Below are 22,348 nucleotides of genomic sequence, written 5' to 3' on the forward strand. Positions count from 1 at the left end.
GGGAATCTCTTATCAATATTTGTTCAAATTCAAAAAGGTGCTTATCTCCAGTTTTGTTGACATCTTTTATGCATTCAATTAAATCGTACGATAAATCATATATAAACATAAACATTCCCACCTTTCATCCTTCATTAAACACCTCGTAGTAGAAATCTGTTAGTATACATACACTCTCCAACAAAACATAGTGGAAAAAAATATATTCGTCGATGTAAACAAGCGGTGAAAAAGGAGACACTTTTCGACGAGTGATTTGTATGAAGTTCCACTGCCGTGGGTGGATCCTAAAAAACTCACCGATGCACAAACAGAACCTTATTGACAACACGAGTAGGAAGTTACACAAATAGACAGACAAATGTATGGAAAAATGGAGATGTTTTCTATACCCATTAATCTAAACCGTTTACTGATTAGGGAATCATAATGTATAGAATATCAAACAAACATTAGAGTTTTCTCGAATCGATTGGTATGCAAACCATCAAAATACGTTCGTAGTTAAAATATATAATACTTCATGAAATCGTGATCGTTTGACACGATTACTGAAAGACGTAGTCCTACGTCAAATGAGGTTATGCAGCACGGATGTGAGAATTATCTTTATGTTTGGCTGAATAAGAAATTCAGTGATATTATGATTTTTTTTTATTAATTCTCAATGTCTTGTATCTTAATTATAGCAATAGTACAGTAGATGTCACTTCTTCACTAATAAAATGGATCTACATGCGTTATGTATCTACGTTTTTGTTATAATTATTACATTGTTTGTTTACTCGCGGATGTGACAGTATCTTTCTTTCTCAGACAATAAATACGATGGGCTGTCGTACATATCAATCAATTTAAAAGAAAAACTAACTTGTTCTTTTTAAATACGATAGTATAAATAAGAGTATCAATCTAAAAAAATTAAATCGCATTGGTTGTTAAATTAACAGACGTATCTTACATACTTATTGTACATAATAAATTACATTTTACCTACATCATAGCGGTTGATAACCGAGCAGTGTTGTGTGTTGAATTCATTGAACAGTACTTACATGTTTTAGGCTTAAAGGATATTATAAAATGTGCCAACCAGCTCAAAATCCATCCAGGTAGAAGATGCACATTGTTTCGTCCTTATTTTAGGTTTATAATACAATATTTTACTTATCGTTTACACGATTTTGCTCTTAATCTTCTCAATGATGTGTCTAGGTAGACGTATTGTTTGGCCTTGCGTTGAATTTTGTATATATCTATCTTTCTAAAACTCCTAACCATAAACCGAAATCGAACAAGCTGTACTGCGGTCGAACGGTTCAAGAAAAGATTTGTTGTAAACTCCTTCTAATCGCTGTTTCGTGAGTGATATTTAATTTATATTTTTGACCCTTCTTTTGGTTCATATTTCAAACTCAAGCTACGCTTAACGTGTTTACGTATGATAACCTATAGCTAAAAATTGGCTACTTAAAAATAAGGAATTAATCAGGATTATGATTATAATTGTTCTACTTAATCAGCGAATCACACACCGAGCGACATTGTTTGTGGAGTATAAAAAATAAAAGTTCGGTGCTATTTTGCTTGCGAACAACAAAGTTAGAAAAACTGAGAAAGTATTCCAAGTAACGATGTTTTTTTTTGTATTTATTCGTAATGTTCTTAACCCAGCTAATATGCTTCGCTACATAATTTAATGTTTCTCTGCTAAAACAATCCACGCTCTGAGAAAAGCAATTTTTCAGATATCGATGAATTTTATTGTTTCATTCTATGAATGCTTTTATAAAACCCATACATCCAACTACTCGATTGGCTACGCTTTACGCAATATCTCTCATATTTCTAGCTAAAAATGAAAACCAAAAAAGATTCGTGAGATGAGTTATGCTTATTTATTTTATTTATTTGTACGTTCCAGAATGGCTTGGGACGACTGTTGGGTCCAAATCAACGTGGTTTGACTTATACTACAGGTGAGCCAGATTTTTTGTTTCGTACACGAAGATTACTCACATAGATAAAATAGCGTGCAGAATTGCGGTGTTTTGTTCGAAATCTCAAACAAATTCGTAAATTTTGCATATTTGTTTCTCGCGTTTCTCGTCTATTTTTGCACGCGAAATTGAACTCGGAGACAAAACAAACTGAAAAGTGATCTATCATCATCGGATTGTTTTCAGAAAATTAAACCTCACAAAAATGTCGAAGTGTTATGTTCCGAAGTGTAACAAGAGAAAGAAATCCGAGAAAGAAAAAAAACGGAGTCAAACTCATGGGAATCAATCTCATTCCATTGATTCCCAATAAATGGAAAAATAAAGAAGCGTTGGCTCATGTTTCTGGGACAGGATTTAAAAGTTAATACCAGCAATATGTGCGTCTGTTCCAAGCACTTCCAAGAATCTGATTTTGATTCCGTTCTTCCATTATCATCGAATGGGCGAAAGCGGCTCAAGACTGGAGATAAATATTTACAACAACCACAATCACAATTATAACAATTCATTTTTGTTTCAGCTGTCCCAAGTATTAGAAATCCATCTGTTACAAGGCAACGACAACGGAACCGATCTTGCGAACAAATTAATGCTTTTAGCAAACAATTTACATCAAGTATGAACGATTCAGGTTCATCTATCGATACTAACGCTCCCCATTGTGATATGGGAGTGCGGATCAAAGATCGAGAGGAGCAGCTTCGGAAGATGGATAGTACAATATCGATGTTGCACCAACAGCTCGTGGAAGAAAAGAGACGAGTGGCCAACTTAGAAAAAATCACTCAAGATCAGAGAGAAGGTTATAAAAAATATGCCATTGACAAAGCTCGCGAAAGATTATCCGCCAAGCAAACCAAAAACCAGTCAGATTTGCTGCTAGGCGTAAAACAGCGAGTTAATTGGAATACTGAGGAGTTGTCAAAAGGATTTTCTTTGCGATCTTTCGGGTTGTCTGGATACGAATATCTCTCTAAAAATCTTGGTTGCCTCCGACAGTACGCATCTGGGATAGATATGCTATAAGGATTTTCGAAAGCCAGATCCCAAGACATGTCCGAATTTGGAAAAGTATGTGTGCTGCGTTACGATGAGATGTCGGTCAGTGAAGTGTACGAGTATGACAAGAAACACGATGACGTGTTGGGTTGTCATACTAATAAAGTGCAGGTAATTTAATCCATTATTCAATTTCAATTAAAGAGAACATTTTTGTCAGTGCTGAACTTGGAAGCATATCAATTATTTTTGTTCCTGCAGGTCATGGTGCTCAGAGGCTTTTTTGGAAATTGGCAGCAACCGTTTTGTGCGTCCTTTAACGTTTCGATGGAAAAGTTATTGTTCGTGGAAGCAGTGTTGCCACATTTTAATCTGTACCAGAGGGGTTAAAATTCTTACTCATCTGTACTTTTCCTTCCAAAAATCTGTACCATCGAAAATATTCTTTGTACAGAAAAATCCACTTATAGCATAAAAAATACTCATTTATTCACTACAAATATCACATTTACATGTGTGTTTGATGTAGCTTATACATACTGTCAACTCTCCCTAACTCGATGTTCTGTATCTCGATATTTTCCCTAACTCGATGGATTTCATGGCACCTTCGATTTTACAAGCATTCTTCTCTCCATAACACGATACCTCCCTAACTCGATGCCTCTCTTACTCGATTTGTTTTGATTCATTTTTCCATGGATTTTCACCTCCCTAACTCGATTGATTTTCGCGTACATGTTTTTGTGCGTTATTACCTCAGATTTCAATTGCCCTTGAAAGTGAAGACGGAGTGTTCGTGTCATCAAACAATTTCTTTTCAAGTATGGAAAACCACGAGAAACGAACAATCAAAACGCTAACCATTGCGTAAGGTTTGAGCATCATCGAGCAGGTCGAAAAATATGGACGGAAGGGGTCTGAAGCTGCAAATAATTTCAGTATTGCACAAAGTGCGGTATCAACACTACTCAAACTAAAGTAAAAATGGAATCGGAATGGAAAATTGTATCTAGACCAAAAGCATATAAGGTTGGTCAGAATCGAGAAGCTGGAGCGGTCAATGAATTTTTGTCTTGTCAAGCTAGACAGAATAATTTACCCCTCTTCTATTCTTCGGGATATGGCTTGAGAATTTGTCCAGAAACTGGGAATTCCTAACTTCAAAGCACAACCAACATGGACGGGAGTGATATTCCGCTGGCATAATAAATGCGTCGTGAGCTTGCTGATGTCGACGGTACAATACCGTTCGATTGCTCAATGTCTTTTAATAATTAGTGCAAAAAGGACCAAAACGTGATTTGCTGTGATCTGATGCCAGATACCGATATACTGGAAAGTGTTCAAAAACCTGAGAAAAACGCTGAAGATAGTAGTTCTATTGAGATGTTAATTCGAACGTTTAATCAAACCTGAAGAATATGTCCGGAATATTGAAATCAACTGAAAATGTTCCTGTGAAACTATTCGAACATTTCTTTGTGATTGAACAGTTCCTGCGTGATCGTTACAATTCAGTTTGAGTAACATACTTAATCAATATTTTCTTTGTTAACCTAGTGCCTCATGCAAGTCGGACTCGATTATATACAAACTCGATTATATATGATTCGATTATGTAAAATTTAGAACTCGATTGTATACAGTTTGAAAAAAAAAGTTTTTTTTTTATAATTCAAATATGAATAATTTCAAGAAAAAAAATTAACCTTTCAGCATTAAGGTGAAATTTAAGTGGCTTTTATAAGTACAGTGGGTTAAAAATCGCGATTTTTGAAGATTTTGATTGAATCTTCATCAGGAATTGTTTATATCGATATTGCAGCGAAATTAAGAGAGATAGAAGTTGGGCGTCAAAGAACAAATTGTAGAGAGGTTAGAGAACTTTAATTTAATTGATAGAAACAATCAAGTTTAGTATGAATTTTTAGGATAAAATTAATAATTACAAATAAAAAAAAACTTTTGAATTTTCCACTTTAAAAATGTTTAATCCACTAACTTAGATGTTCCACTACTATATCCTGTACTAAATTTTCTCATCTGAATGAAATGAAAGCAACAAAATCGGATTACGTAGCATACTTTTCAATGTAGAGTCAGTTTGAGCCAACAGAATCCGAAACAAAGAAAAAGTTCTATAAGTCTGTCATCGTTGAAATTCTAACATATGCGTAGAAGGATTTTTTTCGTGAAATATAACCGTCTATCACCTCCTGAAAGATTCTGGAAAAAATATTTTTTTATATGAGAAAGGTGTTTTTTTCACTTTAAAGGAATGAATCAAAAATTCAAATTCATACCATAATTGGGACACTTACCCTAATATATGACAATTTGAGACATAAAAAAAAATTAGGAAAAAATGTTCTGTATCTCGATACCTCCCTAACTCGATGGTCCCTTTGGATATCGAGTTAGGGAGAGTTGACTGTAGTTTTTTCTGAATCTAGATTGCATACTATCATTTATTAAAAGTTTCAAGCTGCCGCACCAAGCGATACTGCGGCCTAAAAGCCATCATGTACCTTAATGTAGCTTTGTTCAAATGTAAGAAATTTTACCCACGGAAAAAACCTGTACCAATCTGTACCTTTTGACGAAAATCTGTAATCTGTACCGTACAGAATCTGTACCAAAAATAACGAAAAAAACGAAAACAAAAATAACGAACCTTTCCAGATAAATCTGTACGTGTGGCAACACTGCATGGAGGCTTTCAATAAGGCTTACGAAGCTGGGTTCGAGGTCGTAGCTGCCGTATCAGACTGTGGTGGAGGCAACGTTGATATTTGGTCAGACGTCGTTTTGAAAAACAAAAAAACATTCCTTATTCATCCACAAACTAAGCGAAAGTTATATCTGTTAGCGGACGCTTCCCATGTTCTAAAATTGATACGTAACCGCTTAATCGATACTGGATTTTTGCTGTCTGATGGAAACATCGTTAAACACGATCTCGAAAGTGTACCGTGGCGCTGTAGCGCAGGATTGGTACAGCAGAAGCAAAACGACTAGCAAATTTCATTCTTATCTCGAATAATTGGTGAGATGTTATGAACTCACATTGTCTAAGCGAGAGTCAGATATTGAATAGACCATACGGGTTGTGTCGCAGTGAGCATGATGAAGCTTTGGATGCAATAGTGGAGCTTATGAGTACCGTTCTCCCGATAGATAAACCGTGTATGCAGGTAAATATTAAATTTGGCGTTGTTTCCGTAGGTTTAATAATTTATCTATACTACAGTTCTTTCAAAAGACTATTTTTATGTCCACATTTCCGTTACAAAAATTAAAAAAAAGGTTTAGAATCAACTACGTTATCACCGCAAAGTTAAATCAAGATGCTCTCGAAAACCCTTTTTCAGTGATAAGAACGAGTGGTGGAGGAAACGATCATCCGTCTCCTTTACAGTTTTTATATCGATTGAGACTGGGTATACTTGGTAAAAGTTTACAGTCTATGTCATCAGGCCAATCTACGAAAGACAGATACTCTGGAGAAGAATATCTAGTGTTGGATCTATTGAAAGAACATAAACCGACATGCTCCGCCGGAAACAGCTGTTTCTGAAGCACCTGATGAACAAGAAAACGATATCCATAATATGATGTTTGTAGAAAACGACGAAGATGATTCAAACTTCACTACTGGAGATGATGGGTTCGAATATGTAGTTGGTGCTGTCGCAAAAAAAATTCGTACAAAACATCCTTGGAGACCTCACATACAAACTTCGAGAGCGTTTTATTCACTTATCCACCCACCCTTTGCTGGATCACGATTATGCTTATCCAAACAGTTATGTGTGTTACCTATCATTGGGAGGATTGCTGCAACCGTCAACAGAATGGATGGAACAAGCAAGATAATTCGAGAAATTTTTCAGAAGTTATCATAAGGACAAGATTTTTTAAAGAAAAAGGAATAGCTTCAAAAATAAGCTGTGCATTAAGACATGAATGCTCTGGTATTCCGGCTGAATCTAAACCCTGTCGTTAACGGAGCCTATAGAGTACCAGGGTACCCTTCACAGTATCATCTGCCCACGCTGCATTAAGCCGGTCACTGATGTAGAGGACCTTCTTTACCGCGAGACTCGTGGGATTTCTATGAATAATCCAAATGACAACAATAAAAAAAACTTCGGGTTCCGGCAGCCTCTCTCTCTATCGGAGAAAACCTCCATAGAGATCGGCTTTATGAGTGTAGAAGCGGATGAAGTACTGAACGACGCACCTGTGGATGTTCAGCCCTGCTCCTCTTCCATTCTCAACACTCTGACTCGCTAGAGGATGATAGTGACGAATGTAGCGTCACTATAAAAACTGAATCTAAAGTTGTAAATTCAGCCGAGGTCCACTCTGCGTGGAAAAAGAAGGAAGCTCGGCTGCAAGCACTGAGTCGGCATATCTCTGGGTCAACAAAACGCCCCCGAGGATCGGAGCTACCTAGTAGCGACGAAAAACCGATTCCTAAAAAATCGAAGCAAAATCTTTGCCTCCATAGAAGAGCGGGACTGAATGAGCAGAAAAAAGATGCACATAACACACTATCGAATCTGAAATCTACTTCAAAGAAGCCTTAGAGCAGATCAAAGTTGGAATTCTCCCGGAGAACTATCTCAACGCTGAACTGACTACAGCTCAGCTAGATTCCGTTCAGAATGCTCTACTCACTGCAATAGAGTAACAAAGAAATGAAGCGGTGAAACTCAAGTTTTTCAATTGCTCATATAAGTCGGGTTATCTAATCCATTCTTGCAAAGACCATCAAACTTCGGAATGGTTGAAGAAAGTGGTTCCCATGATAACACTAGAAGATAACATAAAACTGGTTGCTCTAGACGCAGACAATATTCCGCGTTCTGGATTCTTCATGCCTTTTTTTCCACTAAGTGCAACATATAGCGACGAGAGACTCGGCATATATTCTCTCCGCCGATAAATGGCGTATACTCAAGAGATCCAATCCCAATGAAATCCCGCGGATTGGACGCTCACAGTTGACGAAGCTTCAATGCGTCAATTTGTTAGCAACAACTTCAAAATAAACTTCCGATTTGGCGAAACCAAGCTGAGGAAAATAAATCCGAAGCAGCTCCAAACCACACTAAAAAAAACTCCAGTGTGATCGAAGGAGATCTGGTGCCAAGAAACGAGAATCCTTACAATTCCAAAAACCCAGGTAATTTGAAGTCTTCAGAACCCAGCGAATCCAAACTTGTGGAGCCACCAAATTTTCAAAAAGTCGTCAGCAGGGTTTCTGGTGAACCGAAGCTTCCTCGTGAAGTTTCTCCGAAAAACAAGAAACTTGACAATCTGAATGTTCCTGGCCCAAGCGGTACAAACTCAATGGCAATCGCAAAAAGGGTAGAAACTTCAACTACGTCAAGTGTAAGAGGTGAGTTGCTTCAAACTCCCCATCACGCCAGATCCAAAATGAACATGGACACTGGAACAAGCAAAAAACTTGACCATAATTTCAATAAAACAGATGGGATTCCGATTCTCCCAAATAAACCCCCTAATCGATCAACCCAACCTAATACAGAACACTAAAGTTTTGCAAATAAACCTCCATCACGCTAAAGCAGCGTCGAGCGTGTGATCCAGGAGGTTTACAAAAGACGCTGTGGATCTCGCTCTTATCTAGGCGAATTGGGCTCACAAAGGAAGAATACTAGGTATTAAAACAGGTTCATGTAAGTTGTTCTACGATGACAAGCATGACTCCCCAAGAGCTGCCGTCTTAGTAAATGCAAACATTAAATGCTTTCCTATTACAGAGTTCATTCAAAGGGACATCGTCGCAATCAGAGTGGAAGTACCAACCGCCACGATCCTGAGATTTCCCTACGAGAGGTAGCGGCGTTTGTTAACTACTGTAGGGAAATCAACAAGGACTTCATCATCGGATGTGATACCAACGCTCATCACACTATGTGGGCAAGTACCGACATTAACAATCGAGGTGTCTTTTAGAAATTTTCTCGTCAAACAACATAGATAACGCTAACAAAGGAAATGAATCAACATTCGAAAACGCTATCAGCCAAGAAGTCTTAGATCTAACGCTGTGCTGTCCAGGTTTCAGTAAAAAATCATAACTGGCATGTGTCGGAAGAGGCGTCCTTGTCTGATCATAGACACATTATTTTTGAATCGGATGGTGACATGACAGTTCAGAGAGAATACTAGATAGATTTTCAAAACAAGTCTGATACTAGAGCACATTCCTTCGATGTGGAGACTTGTTGAAGTAGTTTTCATTCCAAAAGCGGGGAAACTTGACAAATCACTCCCAAATAGATGCCTTTGGGAGTGATTTGTCAAGTTAGATTATCATCAATACTGCTGAAAACTATGGAAAAAGAATTATATGAATACATAAAATCTGTAATCATGTCCAAATGCCCATTATCTAAATACCAGTTTGCCTACCAATCAGGCAAATCCACAGCAACAGCGCTACACACGCTTGTAACAAAAATTGGTTGTGGGCTTTACCTAGTCATAATGGTACGTGGCAAGTACGACGACGTGATGTCGAGCAGAATGCAGATGGACTTAAACTTTACACAATCTTGGTGTATCACTGAAGGTCTGAGCATAAATCTCTCAAAAACAACAATTGTTCCTTTCACCAAAAAGAAAAAAAACAGCGTCTGCAGTCTTTACATCTTGGGGGAGAATAAATGAAAAGCAGCGCTTCAGTGAAATATCTAGGTGTTATCCTAGATGCTAAACTAAACTGGAATGCGCACTTAGATTCAGTAATCAGCAAGGATAATTCAGCCCTATGAGCATGCTCTAAAGTGATAGGAAGAACATGGGGCCTTAAACCAAAAATGGTTATGTGAGCTACACTGCAACTGTGCGGCTGTAGCTACAACAAAAAACTAAACAAACTTCAACGACTAGCATGCGTTGCAATTACTGGAGCAATGCGAAGCACTGCTTCAAAGGCCTTGGAGGCTATCCTTCACCTGGTACCTTTGAACCAACATATTCAGCTAGAAGCTAAAAAAGTGCTCTAAAGCCTAAAAGATGAAAAAAAAACCATACGGGGACAAAACTGGTCACTTCAGCATCCTGAATCTCTTACCCATTGGACCTGCCTCAGAGTTGAACAGTGATTGGATGGAACCTAGGACTAATTATGACATTTCAGACAGAGTGATCGAACATTCTCGTTCAGTATGAGATGAAGGTGGTCCTAACGTTCGTAATGGTTCAATCATGTTCTACACTGATGGGTCGAAAATGGGAATCAGAACAGGTGCCGGAGTGTATGGTCTTAAAACTAAAATCTCTGTGGCTATGGAAAACTGGCCAACAGTCAAGCAGAAATAGCTGCAATAATAGAATGCTTGAATGTCTGCCTCAAAAGGAAATATAGACATTCTCAGACAGTCAAGCGGTACTTGAAGCTCTGAATGCTTTCGAATGCTCTTCAAAAATTGTCTGGGTATGTATTTCCCTTTTTCGGCAATTAAGTCAGATAAGTTCGGTACAACTGTACAGGATTCCTGGCCATTGCGGTATAGAGGGCAACGAGCGAGCAGATGAACTTGCCAGGAACGACTCAAATTCACCATTTACTGGTCCAGAACCATTCTATGGACTTTCTGACTGTGTGTTGAAAAGTGAGCTGAAGAAATGGGAAGACCGGGAAGAGACAGCCAATTGGATGGCTGGAAAACTTAAACAGGCAAAAACATGTATTACGCCGAGTATTAAAATTATTCAACAACTGCTGAGCCTTAATAATAAAGACTACAGCACATTCACTGGTCTTGTAACAGGACACTGTCCGAGTAAATACCATCTTAAAACAGAATATTTGCTCTGAACTGCGGATCTCTAACAAGACGCAGACTTCAACACCTTGATAAAGCTATTCTGGAGCCCATGGAAATTTGGTCTGCGTCGCCGATCAGGATTATAAATTTTATCAAACAGATCATTTTGGATTGGCACCTATCTAGCTATAGGTTTCAGTCTACTCCTTCATCAATAAGCAAAGTAGTATAAAAAAGGGGTATACCGCAATGGTTCAAAATAATGGACGCCGTGGTTCAAACCCAACAGGGGAAAAAACGAAAATATCCATCAAACGTTTGCAGAAACCCGCGAATAAGCCAGCAGATCCAGCATCTAAAAAAATGAAAAAAAAAACTTGCTGTGAATGCTGTATACATTCTACCATACATCCATGAATCATATAGTATATATTTATAAAATACATAAAATTATGTAAAACATAAAGGGTGTGTCACATCAAATTGCATCACGGAAAAAACGCTGTAGAAATTCGCCCAGTAGACCGATCCTTTTGAAAATTTTAGACAGTAAAATAAAAACTATTAAACAACTTTTGGCATTTTCTTTTTATTCATACTTCGAGCCCAAGCCCGTATGCTCGCACCTTCCTCTTTACCCCGTCCATAAGGTTCTGTACAACGTCAGGTTGTAGTTTTTTTTAACCGAAACCCATTTTCTCTTGAAGTCCGCCTCCGATTTGACAACTTTTGGGTTCTTCCGGAGGGCCTGCTGCATAATCGCCCAATATTTCTCTATTGGGCGAAGCACCGGCGCGTTAAGCGGGTTCATTTCCTTTGGCACGAAGGTGACCCCATTGGCTTCGTACCACTCCAACACGTCCTTTGAATAGTGGCACGAAGCGAGATCCGGCCACAAGATTGTCGGGCCCTCGTGCTGCTTCAATAGTGGTAGTAAGCGCTTCTGTAGGCACTCCTTAAGTTTACCGTGCCGGTCATCACGAAGGGGGCGCTCCGCTTTCCGCAAGAGCAGATCGCTTGCCACACCATGTACTTTTTGGCAAACTTGGATAATTTCTGCTTGCGAATCTCCTCCGGAACGCTGAATTTGTTCTCTGCGGAGAAGAACAACAGGCCCGGCAGCTGACGAAAGTCCGCTTTGACGTAGGTTTCGTCGTCCATTACCAGGCAATGCGGCTTCGTCAGCATTTCGGTGTACAGCTTCCGGGCTCGCGTCTTCCCCACCATGTTTTGCCTTTCGTCGCGGTTAGGAGCCTTCTGAACCTTGTATGTACGCAGGCCCTCCCGCTGCTTGGTCCGCTGGACGAATGAACTTTACAAATTCAGCTTATTGGCGACATCCCGGACCGAACTTCTCGGATCACGTCTAAACTGCTTAACTACGCGCTTGTGATCTTTTTCACTGACGGAGCATCCATTTTTGCCGTTCTTCACCTTCCGGTCGATGGTTAGGTTCTCGAAGTATCGTATTAGTACTCTGCTGACCGTGGATTGGACGATTCCCAGCATCTTACCGATGTCCCGATGTGAGACATCTCCGGATTCTCGAAATGAGTGCACATGAGTTTACGGCTCTTTTTCGTTCGACGACATTTTTCCAAATTTACGAAAAATTTACAGTGAAGCATGGCCAACGTGATCTATACACTCTTATCTGATTATAAGCGAAAGCTGAAGATATAATTCCTAAAAATTAAATTTCTACAGCGTTTTTTCCGTGATGCAATTTGATGTGACACACCCTTTATATGTTTACATCAAATATGAGATTATTTAGTAGTAAATATCCAAAAATTTGCGAATCTTTAAAAAATTCTATACAAATCTTAACAATATTGCACGCTATTTACTAACACTTTCGCGAGTACCCTTCTGGCATACCTGGTCACTGTCTATTTACGTTGGGTCCAAACATTTTTTCGATGGTTTTTTTAATTAATGACCTTTCGACAGCTGTTCATCACACGCACGCGGGTGAAGTCTTAAAAAATAGCTATAAAACGAAGTGTAACCAGAAATTATCCAATAATCGTTGGCAGTTTCAGATAATTTGAATGCATTCGTAACGCTGGTTCGCTAGATCGACTTAAAGAACAACATTCAATGAACACTACTGTTGAAAAATGCTTTCTGTTTGCCTCCTGTCGGTATCCCAACGAAGGGCATTGGTACAACAATAAACATGTTGGAGAACTATATCGGTATATGCGAGAAAAAAAATGGAACAGTTAGGTAAATTATGGTTTGTGTATAGCAAACATCATGTTGTTCTACTTGTTGGGGTTAAGGAAAAGTTGGGGATGATATACGGTCGACAATTCCGAAACGATGCATGTATAAATTATCTAGGTATTTTTTTTAATTAGTATTCAGTCTTTCCAATAAACATTTAATGGGTTTCAACTGGAGTTTTAATCGTTTAAATTCGTCACATTGTTCTAGAGAACTTTGAGCAATTCTGTGGCTCGACAATTTCCGCTGAAACTGACTTTTTTTGGTACCTGACCAAGTAAGTAATGCGGAGAATGAACCATACTAAAATAGGGAAAATTAAACAATATTATCTATGAAAAAGCGCCACATTTTAAAGCAACCGGACGCAATCAACACAAGCTTAACACGACAATTCAGGTTGGAGTATTTCCCGAGCGTTGACGATGGCAGCTGGATGAGGAAGCATTTGAATGTTCATCATCCCAGTTCCAGTCTTTACCTTTTGGACGAAATTTAGCCGACTTGTGTTTATGATGCTGATGAAGTTTGTCACTGCTATTGCTTTGTGCGCTGTCCAACGCGTTCCCTACTTTGCTACCGTTGCCAGTGACACTGCAGCCGGGAGGACCGCCACTACCACCAAATCCATCGACGAAATCGTGATCGTTTGGTTCCGAACAGCCGGCCGAGCTGTGTCTTCCGCTGAGGCTTTCCTCGTACTCCTCCCAATTGCGATCGCGGAATTTTTTCTTGTAATGTTTTTCCGACGATACCTTAGACTGCCGTTGATACCTTAGAGGGATTTTCAAACTATTGCTGCCATGGAGGGGGTTTTGCACAGCAGATGAAGCAACTATTGTTGTGGTCTGATAAATTAGCGGAGGGCTAGATGAAGGACTAGGCGTACGTGGTAATCCTACGTCGGACAGGGGCGGGCTTTCCACGGGTTCCGCAGGAGACGATTTTATTATTGGCACAGTATGTTTCATTACACCACTGCCGGTACTGATACTGCTTCCGGTACTCGAATTGCTCGGTGGGACGTCCAGTTGCGAGGAGGATGACGACGACGACAGAAAAGTGCGACTGTGGTCACTCTGGTTGATACCGGAGTCTGGTGAAGTGGTGCAACTTGTTGATGATGGTGGAACGTCTTCGTTGGAGCGTCGAGTTTTATCTAGTTCGGTCGACGCAAACGCCACCAGTCTATCGAATCCCGAGCTTACACGGTCGTGCCAGCTGGATTCGTCATCACCTACATCATCTATTTGGGGAGAGAAGGATGACATATATCAAGCATTTGAATTGTATTCTAATGTCTGTGGTCATTGATTATTTATTTCTATGTGGATGACGAATGGTATCATGAGTATATATGCTGCAAATCGGATATACTGGTTTCGATGATATAATTAATCTCAATTCGCTAAATATTAGGAAGAAGTTTCTACCACCAAATGTATTTTGGTTTGACACCAGCACGTTACATTATATACAGCGTGTTTCTCCACAATACTTAACATATTTTTTAATAGATTATTATATAAATATAATAAGAGATTACATAAACTGTGGTAATAAACTAAGGGGTCATGGATTAATACCCACGAAAGACAATCTAAATTAAATAACTATCATAACCTCAACCGTATTCATACAAACAATACTGACAAAAATAACAAACATGCACAAAAGACAGTCTTCTTTCTATGGGTTTCTTAAGCAAAACGTAGGAACAGCATTCAATAATGGATTTAATTTTACCGTGTTGAGTTTTTTTTTGTATTTACAGCAACGCTAAAAAAATTGATAGAACGTGGAAGTGTTTAGTGTTATCATCTTCCCAAAGAGTTTGACTTTGCAAATTAGTGAAACTTTGAAGATTCTCACTCCAAGAAAGTTGAAATATAAACATACTATGGAGCTATGAAACAATGTGTTGGTCGGACTAACATGAAACTAAAATAACTTTTTTTATTAACAAAACATTCCAGTGGATCCCGATAATGGTCTGCTAATGCGATCGTTCTTGAACCCAGAGAACAGGGCAGACCCAAGCCTAATTCTATCCGATGCATCAGGCCCAGCAGGCCCATGTCGAGAAAATTTCCAACCCAGTAAGATCCTTGACCGATCAGAATTGAATCCAATGACTGTATTAGCCCTGAATTTACAAGGGAATTCGCTTCACTGAAAATTGAACACGTAGAACGCCAGACACGAAAAGCTTGTCAGGGTTTGGGAATGCGTTTCATTTTCCATAGCTTCATATGTGCAATTCCAAATTAAATCGTCCTAAAAATGCACATTTTAAAAACATGTATTTTTTATTCGAATGAAATTTTGTATTTCGTTTGGGTTTGACGAAATATGAGTTTCCACAGCAGTTGGGAATTTGTTGAGCCTAGTGTAACTTTTGAATATCGATTATGGTAAGAGAAAACATTGAAAATTTATATCTCAAAAACTATGAGTCGTACCGAAATATTGTCTTACAAAGAGTTTTTTTTTTTATCCAGTTCATTTATTTGTAAGGCTCAATCGCATAAGCTTTGCGGAGCCGCTAATTCAAGGTTTGTTTATACAAAGTTTCAACTAATTTCTATGTTTAGTAGGATTCGACCGAATACTCGCGGTTTACTCGAGGTTAAAAGGGCAACATTTTTGTGGGACGGGTCAGGTTGGGGATATGGATATGAGGTATCGTTGTCTCAACCGAGGGTTGCCGCACGCACTGTAGCATTGTGCATAATGACCAGGGATAGCATCTGGTGTTCGACTAGCTGTCGAGGGTGGGCGACGGTGAGATGGGGGGACAAGACAAACAAACTAATAACGAAAAAGAAAAACACAAAAGCATTAAATACTTATACTAGACCGTTTCACAAACATATAGATCAACTGCATATAGCAGATGTCGCGAGTTCCCAACACGTCTCTAACAGGAACATAGGGTTGTCTTCCTTGGACCTCAAGGGCATTCAAAAGGTACTCTCTGGCTGCGTAATTATCCGTACATTGCCAAACTGCGTGATCGATCTCATCGTAACCGTTTCCACACCGACAGACATTGCTTTGAACAAGATTTATTCTGTGGAGATGCACATCTAGCGAGTAGTGGTTGGACATAAGTCTACTCATTACACGAATGAAGTCACGACTTAAGTCCAAACCTTTGAACCACGCTCTCGAAGAAACCTTTGGAATAATTGAATATAACCACCGCCCAAGAATTCCAGTGTCCCAATCGGTTTGCCAACTCAAGAGGGAACTCTGACGCAGTAATTGGAAAAATTCATCGTATGAAATCTGTCTATCAAACAATTCGCCTTCCTGGGCACCCACCTTTGCGAGAGTGTCCGCCTTCTCATTGCCAGGAATTGAGCAATGAGAGGGGACCCAAACAAAGGTTAACTTATAAGATCTGTCTTACAAAGAGTTATAAAGTATTGATGTTTAAACGTGAAAAAATATACACTGAGAAAAAAAATAGTAGGGGAGGTCGGCCCTGTTCCGATACCCTAAATTGCAACGGCCATTCATCACTTAAAATTTTCGTTTTTTGGCAACTTCGGCATTGAAATGAATACTATAACTCTTAAACTATGTTTTATACTGGTCGGTGTGGTTCATGAGCACTAAAAAAGGGTGAAATAGAGGCTAAATCGGAAGTTCCATTTTTCGACACCTTCAAAAATGGTGGTTCTAAACCGACCTGCCCATGGTTTTGAGCCGACCAACGAACGGAAAGCGAATATAATATTGTGTTGACTTCCGGTTTGCTGATAATGGCTCTAAATGACCAACAATGATGTATACCCCCTACGATATGGGTATTGGGTGAAAGGGTTATAACAGCGTAAATCGAATATCGTATGCCGATGCCATTTTGGAAACGAAGATGGTGGCTTCCGGGTCAGTAAATACGACAATAATAGTTCGGAAATGAAGTTGGAGGAGTTGAGCTAGACAAGTGTTCAAGCGAGACGAAGAAAGTGTTAAAGCGAAATAACGGTAGTGCAGACCATACAGCGGAACCCCGCTTATCCACGAGTGGATTTATTTATATATGTTTATTCGCCAACAGGCGGCTCGAAGCCCCAATGGTAGTCAAAGTATATAAATTTGCTTTACATAAATAATCTTACATTAAAAAAAATAGCATTACCTGAGAAAGCTGTCCGAAGTCAAGTTCTAAAAAACATTAAAAATTTGCGCCTCATACAAACACAAGAAAAGTCAAACATAGAGACTACACGGTTGAAAAACTGCAGGCCTGTAACAGCATCGTAAGAACCATAATTCTTTCGCCGAGTGAGAAACGAAAGAAGCACAGTAATCCGAAGTTACCTTGGAGGAGCCAGAAGATTGATCCTATGGAGAATTGCAGGACAGTTGATTCTTGAAGTTAAGACGTCAGCTATCACCATGGCAGTGTTCCTGCGCACTTCCAAAATGTTTAAGTTGATAAGCTGACAGCGGCTTTCATAGCTGGGAAGACTGCGGATTTCGCCACGGTAGTAAACGCAGATCGGATTATTCGCGATAGCGAATTCCATAGTAAATCTATAGGCCTTCCCGGAATTTGTCAGTGAGGGATAGGCTCATGCACTTTTGTTTTGGCCATGGCTTTCACATTATCTGATCACTGGTGTACACGACCTTATAGATGGATGGATCAATGATATCTGTATTGATGAAACATAGCTTTCATGTTGAAATATCTTTTGTTCGCGTTTTAACCTCATTTTCAGTTTTTTATTGCGTTATCCGCGATTTTCGTTATTCGCAGTCAGCTAACCAGACTATTCCGCGGATGATGGGGGTTCTACTGTGTGCATAAACGGAACCAGAACCGGAAACGGAACCAGAAACGGGAACGGAGCCGGAACGAAATTTAAATCAGAAACGGAAACAAATGCAACAATTGCAACAAATGCAAATTGTCAGCGTAGTGACAACTTCCATTTGACATTATCAAAAATTCGTTAGGTAGGGCCATTCCTGAAATCCAAGGGGTTATCGGTTCAGGGCCACCGGTCGGATTAGGGCAACTTTCCCCTATTTTTTTTTAATTACTAAAGAAAAACTTAAATTTGCAATATCTAAAATACACATTTTTGATTTTTTTCTTATAAAATAAAAGTCATGTAGAAAATTTAAAAAATAAGTCCAAGATGGTGAAACTATTTTTGACGACCTTTGTGGAACATTGAATTTTTATAACATTTGAAACTTTTGTATGTTTGTATGTTAACAATCATTTTAGCCACAAATTATGAATCCTGATGTGATTTAAAACAAAAAAGCTCATTATCAATCTTCTTCTAAATACAGCCATTCTCGAGAAATTTAAACAAATATTTCTAATTTGTTGTCTTTTTAATAGTAAAAAGGCCCTTTTAATATGTTTGTCGTGTTATACCGCCATGTTCACGAAATTTCATGAATTTGCTTATAATTTCCAACAACTTTTCAAATACATCTTTATGGTAAACCATATGTTTAGAAGTTACGTTGGAAAACATTTGAAGACATACATCCTAACATCGTAACTTAATACTCTATTAACTTAAGTTTCTCAAGCACTGACACGGTTAAGAAACGTTTTTCAGATGAACATTTTTTAGCGTTTTTCGGAAAAAGTTCAGAAGCCCATTGCACAATGGTCCAGGAGATGCATTTAAGTGGGAATTAGCATTTAGAGCTCGACAGTTATTCTATAGACAAAAACTGTCTCAGACAAAGTTGTCGATTTGTCGATGAAATAAAAAATCTAATTTTCTTATCTTTATAGATAGAGGTAAACATGGTTCGGAAATGTTGTAGCTCCAATTATTTGAGACATCTTTGTACAACAAAGTTTTTCTCTATCTCTTGAAATAACCGATATAGTGCCTTTTTTCTAAGTTACGTTAGGGTCACCATGAAAAAAACTGTTTTTTTGCTCTAACTTTTATATTTCAAATTTTACATGCAAACTGTCTTCGAAAGACTTTTAGAGCTTACTAATACAAACATTTTTCGATGCAGAACTTCAATATCTCAATTTTACTCAAAGTTATTGATATTTCTTCCCAAAAAACATGCTCTTTTCATTTGTTTGTTATTCTTTCTGGGGCAAACATAAAAAATATTTGTAAACCATACGTTTTGCTCCGTATTCCGAAAAAGTCTCAGAAGTGTCGATAATTGACAAATTTTTTTTTTCGAGATGACAGTAGATCTCAACGTTTCTTGCTGTTTTACGACATTTGGCATCAATTTTTTTTGAAAACCCCGATTTCCTTTACTCCCTCTTTGAGTGATTTTTCAATTTTCAAAAAACTCAAACTTTGACCCTTTTGCGCCAATTTCTCTTAAGTCTGATCGAGGTGAAGTTTTACATGGGGTGTTTTTTCGAATTGGTAAACATTTTGTATGGGGTAACTTTTTGAAATTTTAGGGTCGATTATTTTCCATACATTCATTGGCACCCTAATATACAACCATTCCATGCCATACGGATATAGTGGTTCTCAGATATCCGCGAAAAGCGGTAGTTTTGTTCCTTATCGGAGAATATTAGACCCGTATTTTTTTTTTTTTTCGTTAGGGTCACCATTTTGATTTTAGGGGGATCCGAAAAATCTTTTTTTTTTTCTTATTTTATGACCTACTTGAGACATGTTTGTGTAAGCATGACGGAAACCCGATGGTTGCAAACACAACAACATTTCTCCGTTCTCATTCTATCTCTTTCATTTTCTACAGCATTTCCCTGTGCGATGCTCCGCCCAGTAATCAACATTAGTTATTTTGTGTAGAGTTAAGCAAAGTAATGTAAACTATTACTTAAGCGAATGGTTGAAAAATATACGTAAGAGTCATAAACAGTTTTTCTGTGAAACGTTTTTTTTCAGGGCTTCCATTTGATTTATCAAAAGAGAAAAAATATAGATTTTGAACAATGGAAAAACTCTATTCAAATGCAATTACTACACACAATCACAGTCCTATGTCAAGATCCCGTTCGTGTCCTAGGTGAAAATACTCTGCTTTTTGTTCCCAGCTTTTAAAAAACAACATCAAGCTCAACTGTCCCATGTTGATATTCTATTCATAACTGTCCCACCATGTATTTTTGTAGATCCACATCGAATAAATCGATTCAATTACAAGAATTTCATGTCACACTTTCAGCAGGGCTAATGCATCCATTTCTGGTTTGGAAGAACAAACTAATTCTCAAACAAATAAGAAAAATAATAAGAACACGTGTACTCCTTGTCAGCGAATGCTTAATAACAATGAGATTTATATTCTGCGAAGGTGTTGCAGGTCACTCATTTCTTCATAAAACGATGTTTCTATGCATAATCTTTCGGAAAAACACAACAAAATTATTGTATATAAAAAAAAACATCAAGTTCAATATGCCCATGTTGATGAGTTTTGAAACCCGTAATCAAGCATGATTGATTCAGTGAGGGGATCTCATCACATTTCATTAAACAATAGTATAGTGCTTCTAAAAAACCCGGTGTATTGCTAAATTGAAATGCTCGAAGCTTTTGGTAGACAAATATGCGAGAAAACTTTGATTGCGTTTTTCTCAGTTGCTGATTTTGGAACAAGGGACAACTATGCGTAGAACGGCAGAACAGTCGATTCCGAAAAGGATTCTCAACGAACATATTTTTATATCAATTGTGAAACTTTGGATTCTTCCGTCGCAAGACTGCTCTATTCGACGACTTTCACGCACTACAGACTCTCTATTGCTCGTTGGATCGTACTGTTCTTGTATATTCAGTAATCATAGATTGGCTGGAAACGAACTTTCGACAGGAAATGCGTAAATTATCCAGACGATGGAAAGCGATAGGCAATGCGATGTTCTCTTATTAATAATTTTTATTATTTTTCACTACAAAAGTATGTAGAACACCTTCGGACAATAAGTAGTTAGATTTCGCTTGAGTTTGTAACAAGTGTTATTCTCCGTACCCATGAAAATATTTACAGCTCTAATATTACTATTAAAGGTTAATTAATCGTCCACATCCTCCCGGAAGTGGGCTAACAGTTTACTGTTTGGCCACTATGTTCCACTGAGAACCCGTATAGTTAACTGAATAAGTTAACTGTATAGTTAATGTTTGGGAATTTAACTCTTGTCATGTGTAAGCAAGATTTACACCAAATCCTGATATCCGATTTTTGTATGGATGATAATGAAATTAGATGTCAAAAATAAGTTAAAAAAATAAACGAAATAAAACTAAAAAATGAGTTTGTCAACGAAAAATAATAAGAATAAAAACATAAGAGGAATGTAACAATTTGTTGTTTTTTTTTGTGGTCGTGGTACCTGTTTATGAGTTTTGAAAAGGTGCTTTTTTACGGATTGATTGGGCGTGTTTTCACTCAAACTTACCAAGCAGTTCGAAAAATATCTTAGGAAAGAACGGTTGCTGGTGAGTATTGACTGAAATCGGTCAAATCGTGCCTCCATCGTCATTTGGCAAACGAATGGGAATATCTATTGGACGTATGTTGATATCTATCCGGCGGGGGTTTTTGTGAATCGGTACAGGATTGAGCCCGATATGGCTGCTGATTCTGCTGCAATTGACGCTGCTGTTGGTGATCGTGGCTTTTGTTAGCCGGCCCAACAGAACAATTGGCGTTGACCATGTTTGCATTGCCATGCAGAGACATTACTACTTTCACTGACGATGAGGACGGTGGTTGCGAGGAGTTCATTACATTTCCGCCGAAGTCGTTTCCTACTGTCGAATACATTTGAACAGTTGAATTGTGATTACGGAGCTTGGTACTTCTGTATGTACAACTTTGTACATTGTTGTTGTTGTGGTTGTTGGTGTTTACGAAGAGGAAGGAGATGAGGGGTGGAGGAAGAATTGGAACTAGAGTTATACAGGTACCGCGGCCTATGACCAATATACATATTCTATACACATTTCCATCGTTCTGCATGTTTTCGTATTATATTTCACAATCAAACCCGTGTTATTCCATATGTACTTTTTTTTGTTCGGTACACAAACGAACGTTGTGGAATCGAAATAAGGATACAAAACAAACCAAAAATAATTATTTTAAATGAAGCATGTTTTCTTTATGGAAGCGTTTGACATATTCATTTTTCATAATTTGTTACCATCGACTCACAGTCAGAGACCTTTAGGAATTAATTGAAACTCATATCTACGTTCCCAAACTAGCTATCATGTTTCAGACCATGGGAAACATTAATGAATACTGGTTGTAAGGATTGTAAGAAACACATTAAATGCTACTTTCGATAGAATGGAC

The 22,348-nt window shown here is 38.2% G+C and overlaps 1 protein-coding gene across 9 annotated transcripts in view; it reads right to left on the minus strand.

The window, feature by feature from the left end:
• Positions 1 to 643: 643 nt before the first annotated feature.
• The window catches only part of LOC129777816 (histone-lysine N-methyltransferase, H3 lysine-79 specific), a 79,278-nt gene continuing 57,573 nt past the window's right edge, over positions 644 to 22,348 (minus strand). For 7 of the 9 annotated variants that reach the window (XM_055784325.1, XM_055784323.1, XM_055784324.1 and 4 more), the window contains one exon: positions 644 to 14,291. In XM_055784325.1, coding sequence (XP_055640300.1) covers positions 13,441 to 14,291 — 851 coding nt within the window. In that variant the 3' untranslated portion in view covers positions 644 to 13,440. Of the gene's footprint in view, positions 14,292 to 21,446; positions 21,802 to 22,348 lie in introns of all 9 variants that reach the window. The other 2 variants (XR_008743297.1, XR_008743296.1) reach the window with 2 other exon arrangements.

This window comes from Toxorhynchites rutilus, chromosome 3, assembly GCF_029784135.1.
Source record: "Toxorhynchites rutilus septentrionalis strain SRP chromosome 3, ASM2978413v1, whole genome shotgun sequence".
NCBI classification, from domain to species: Eukaryota; Metazoa; Arthropoda; class Insecta; order Diptera; family Culicidae; genus Toxorhynchites; species Toxorhynchites rutilus.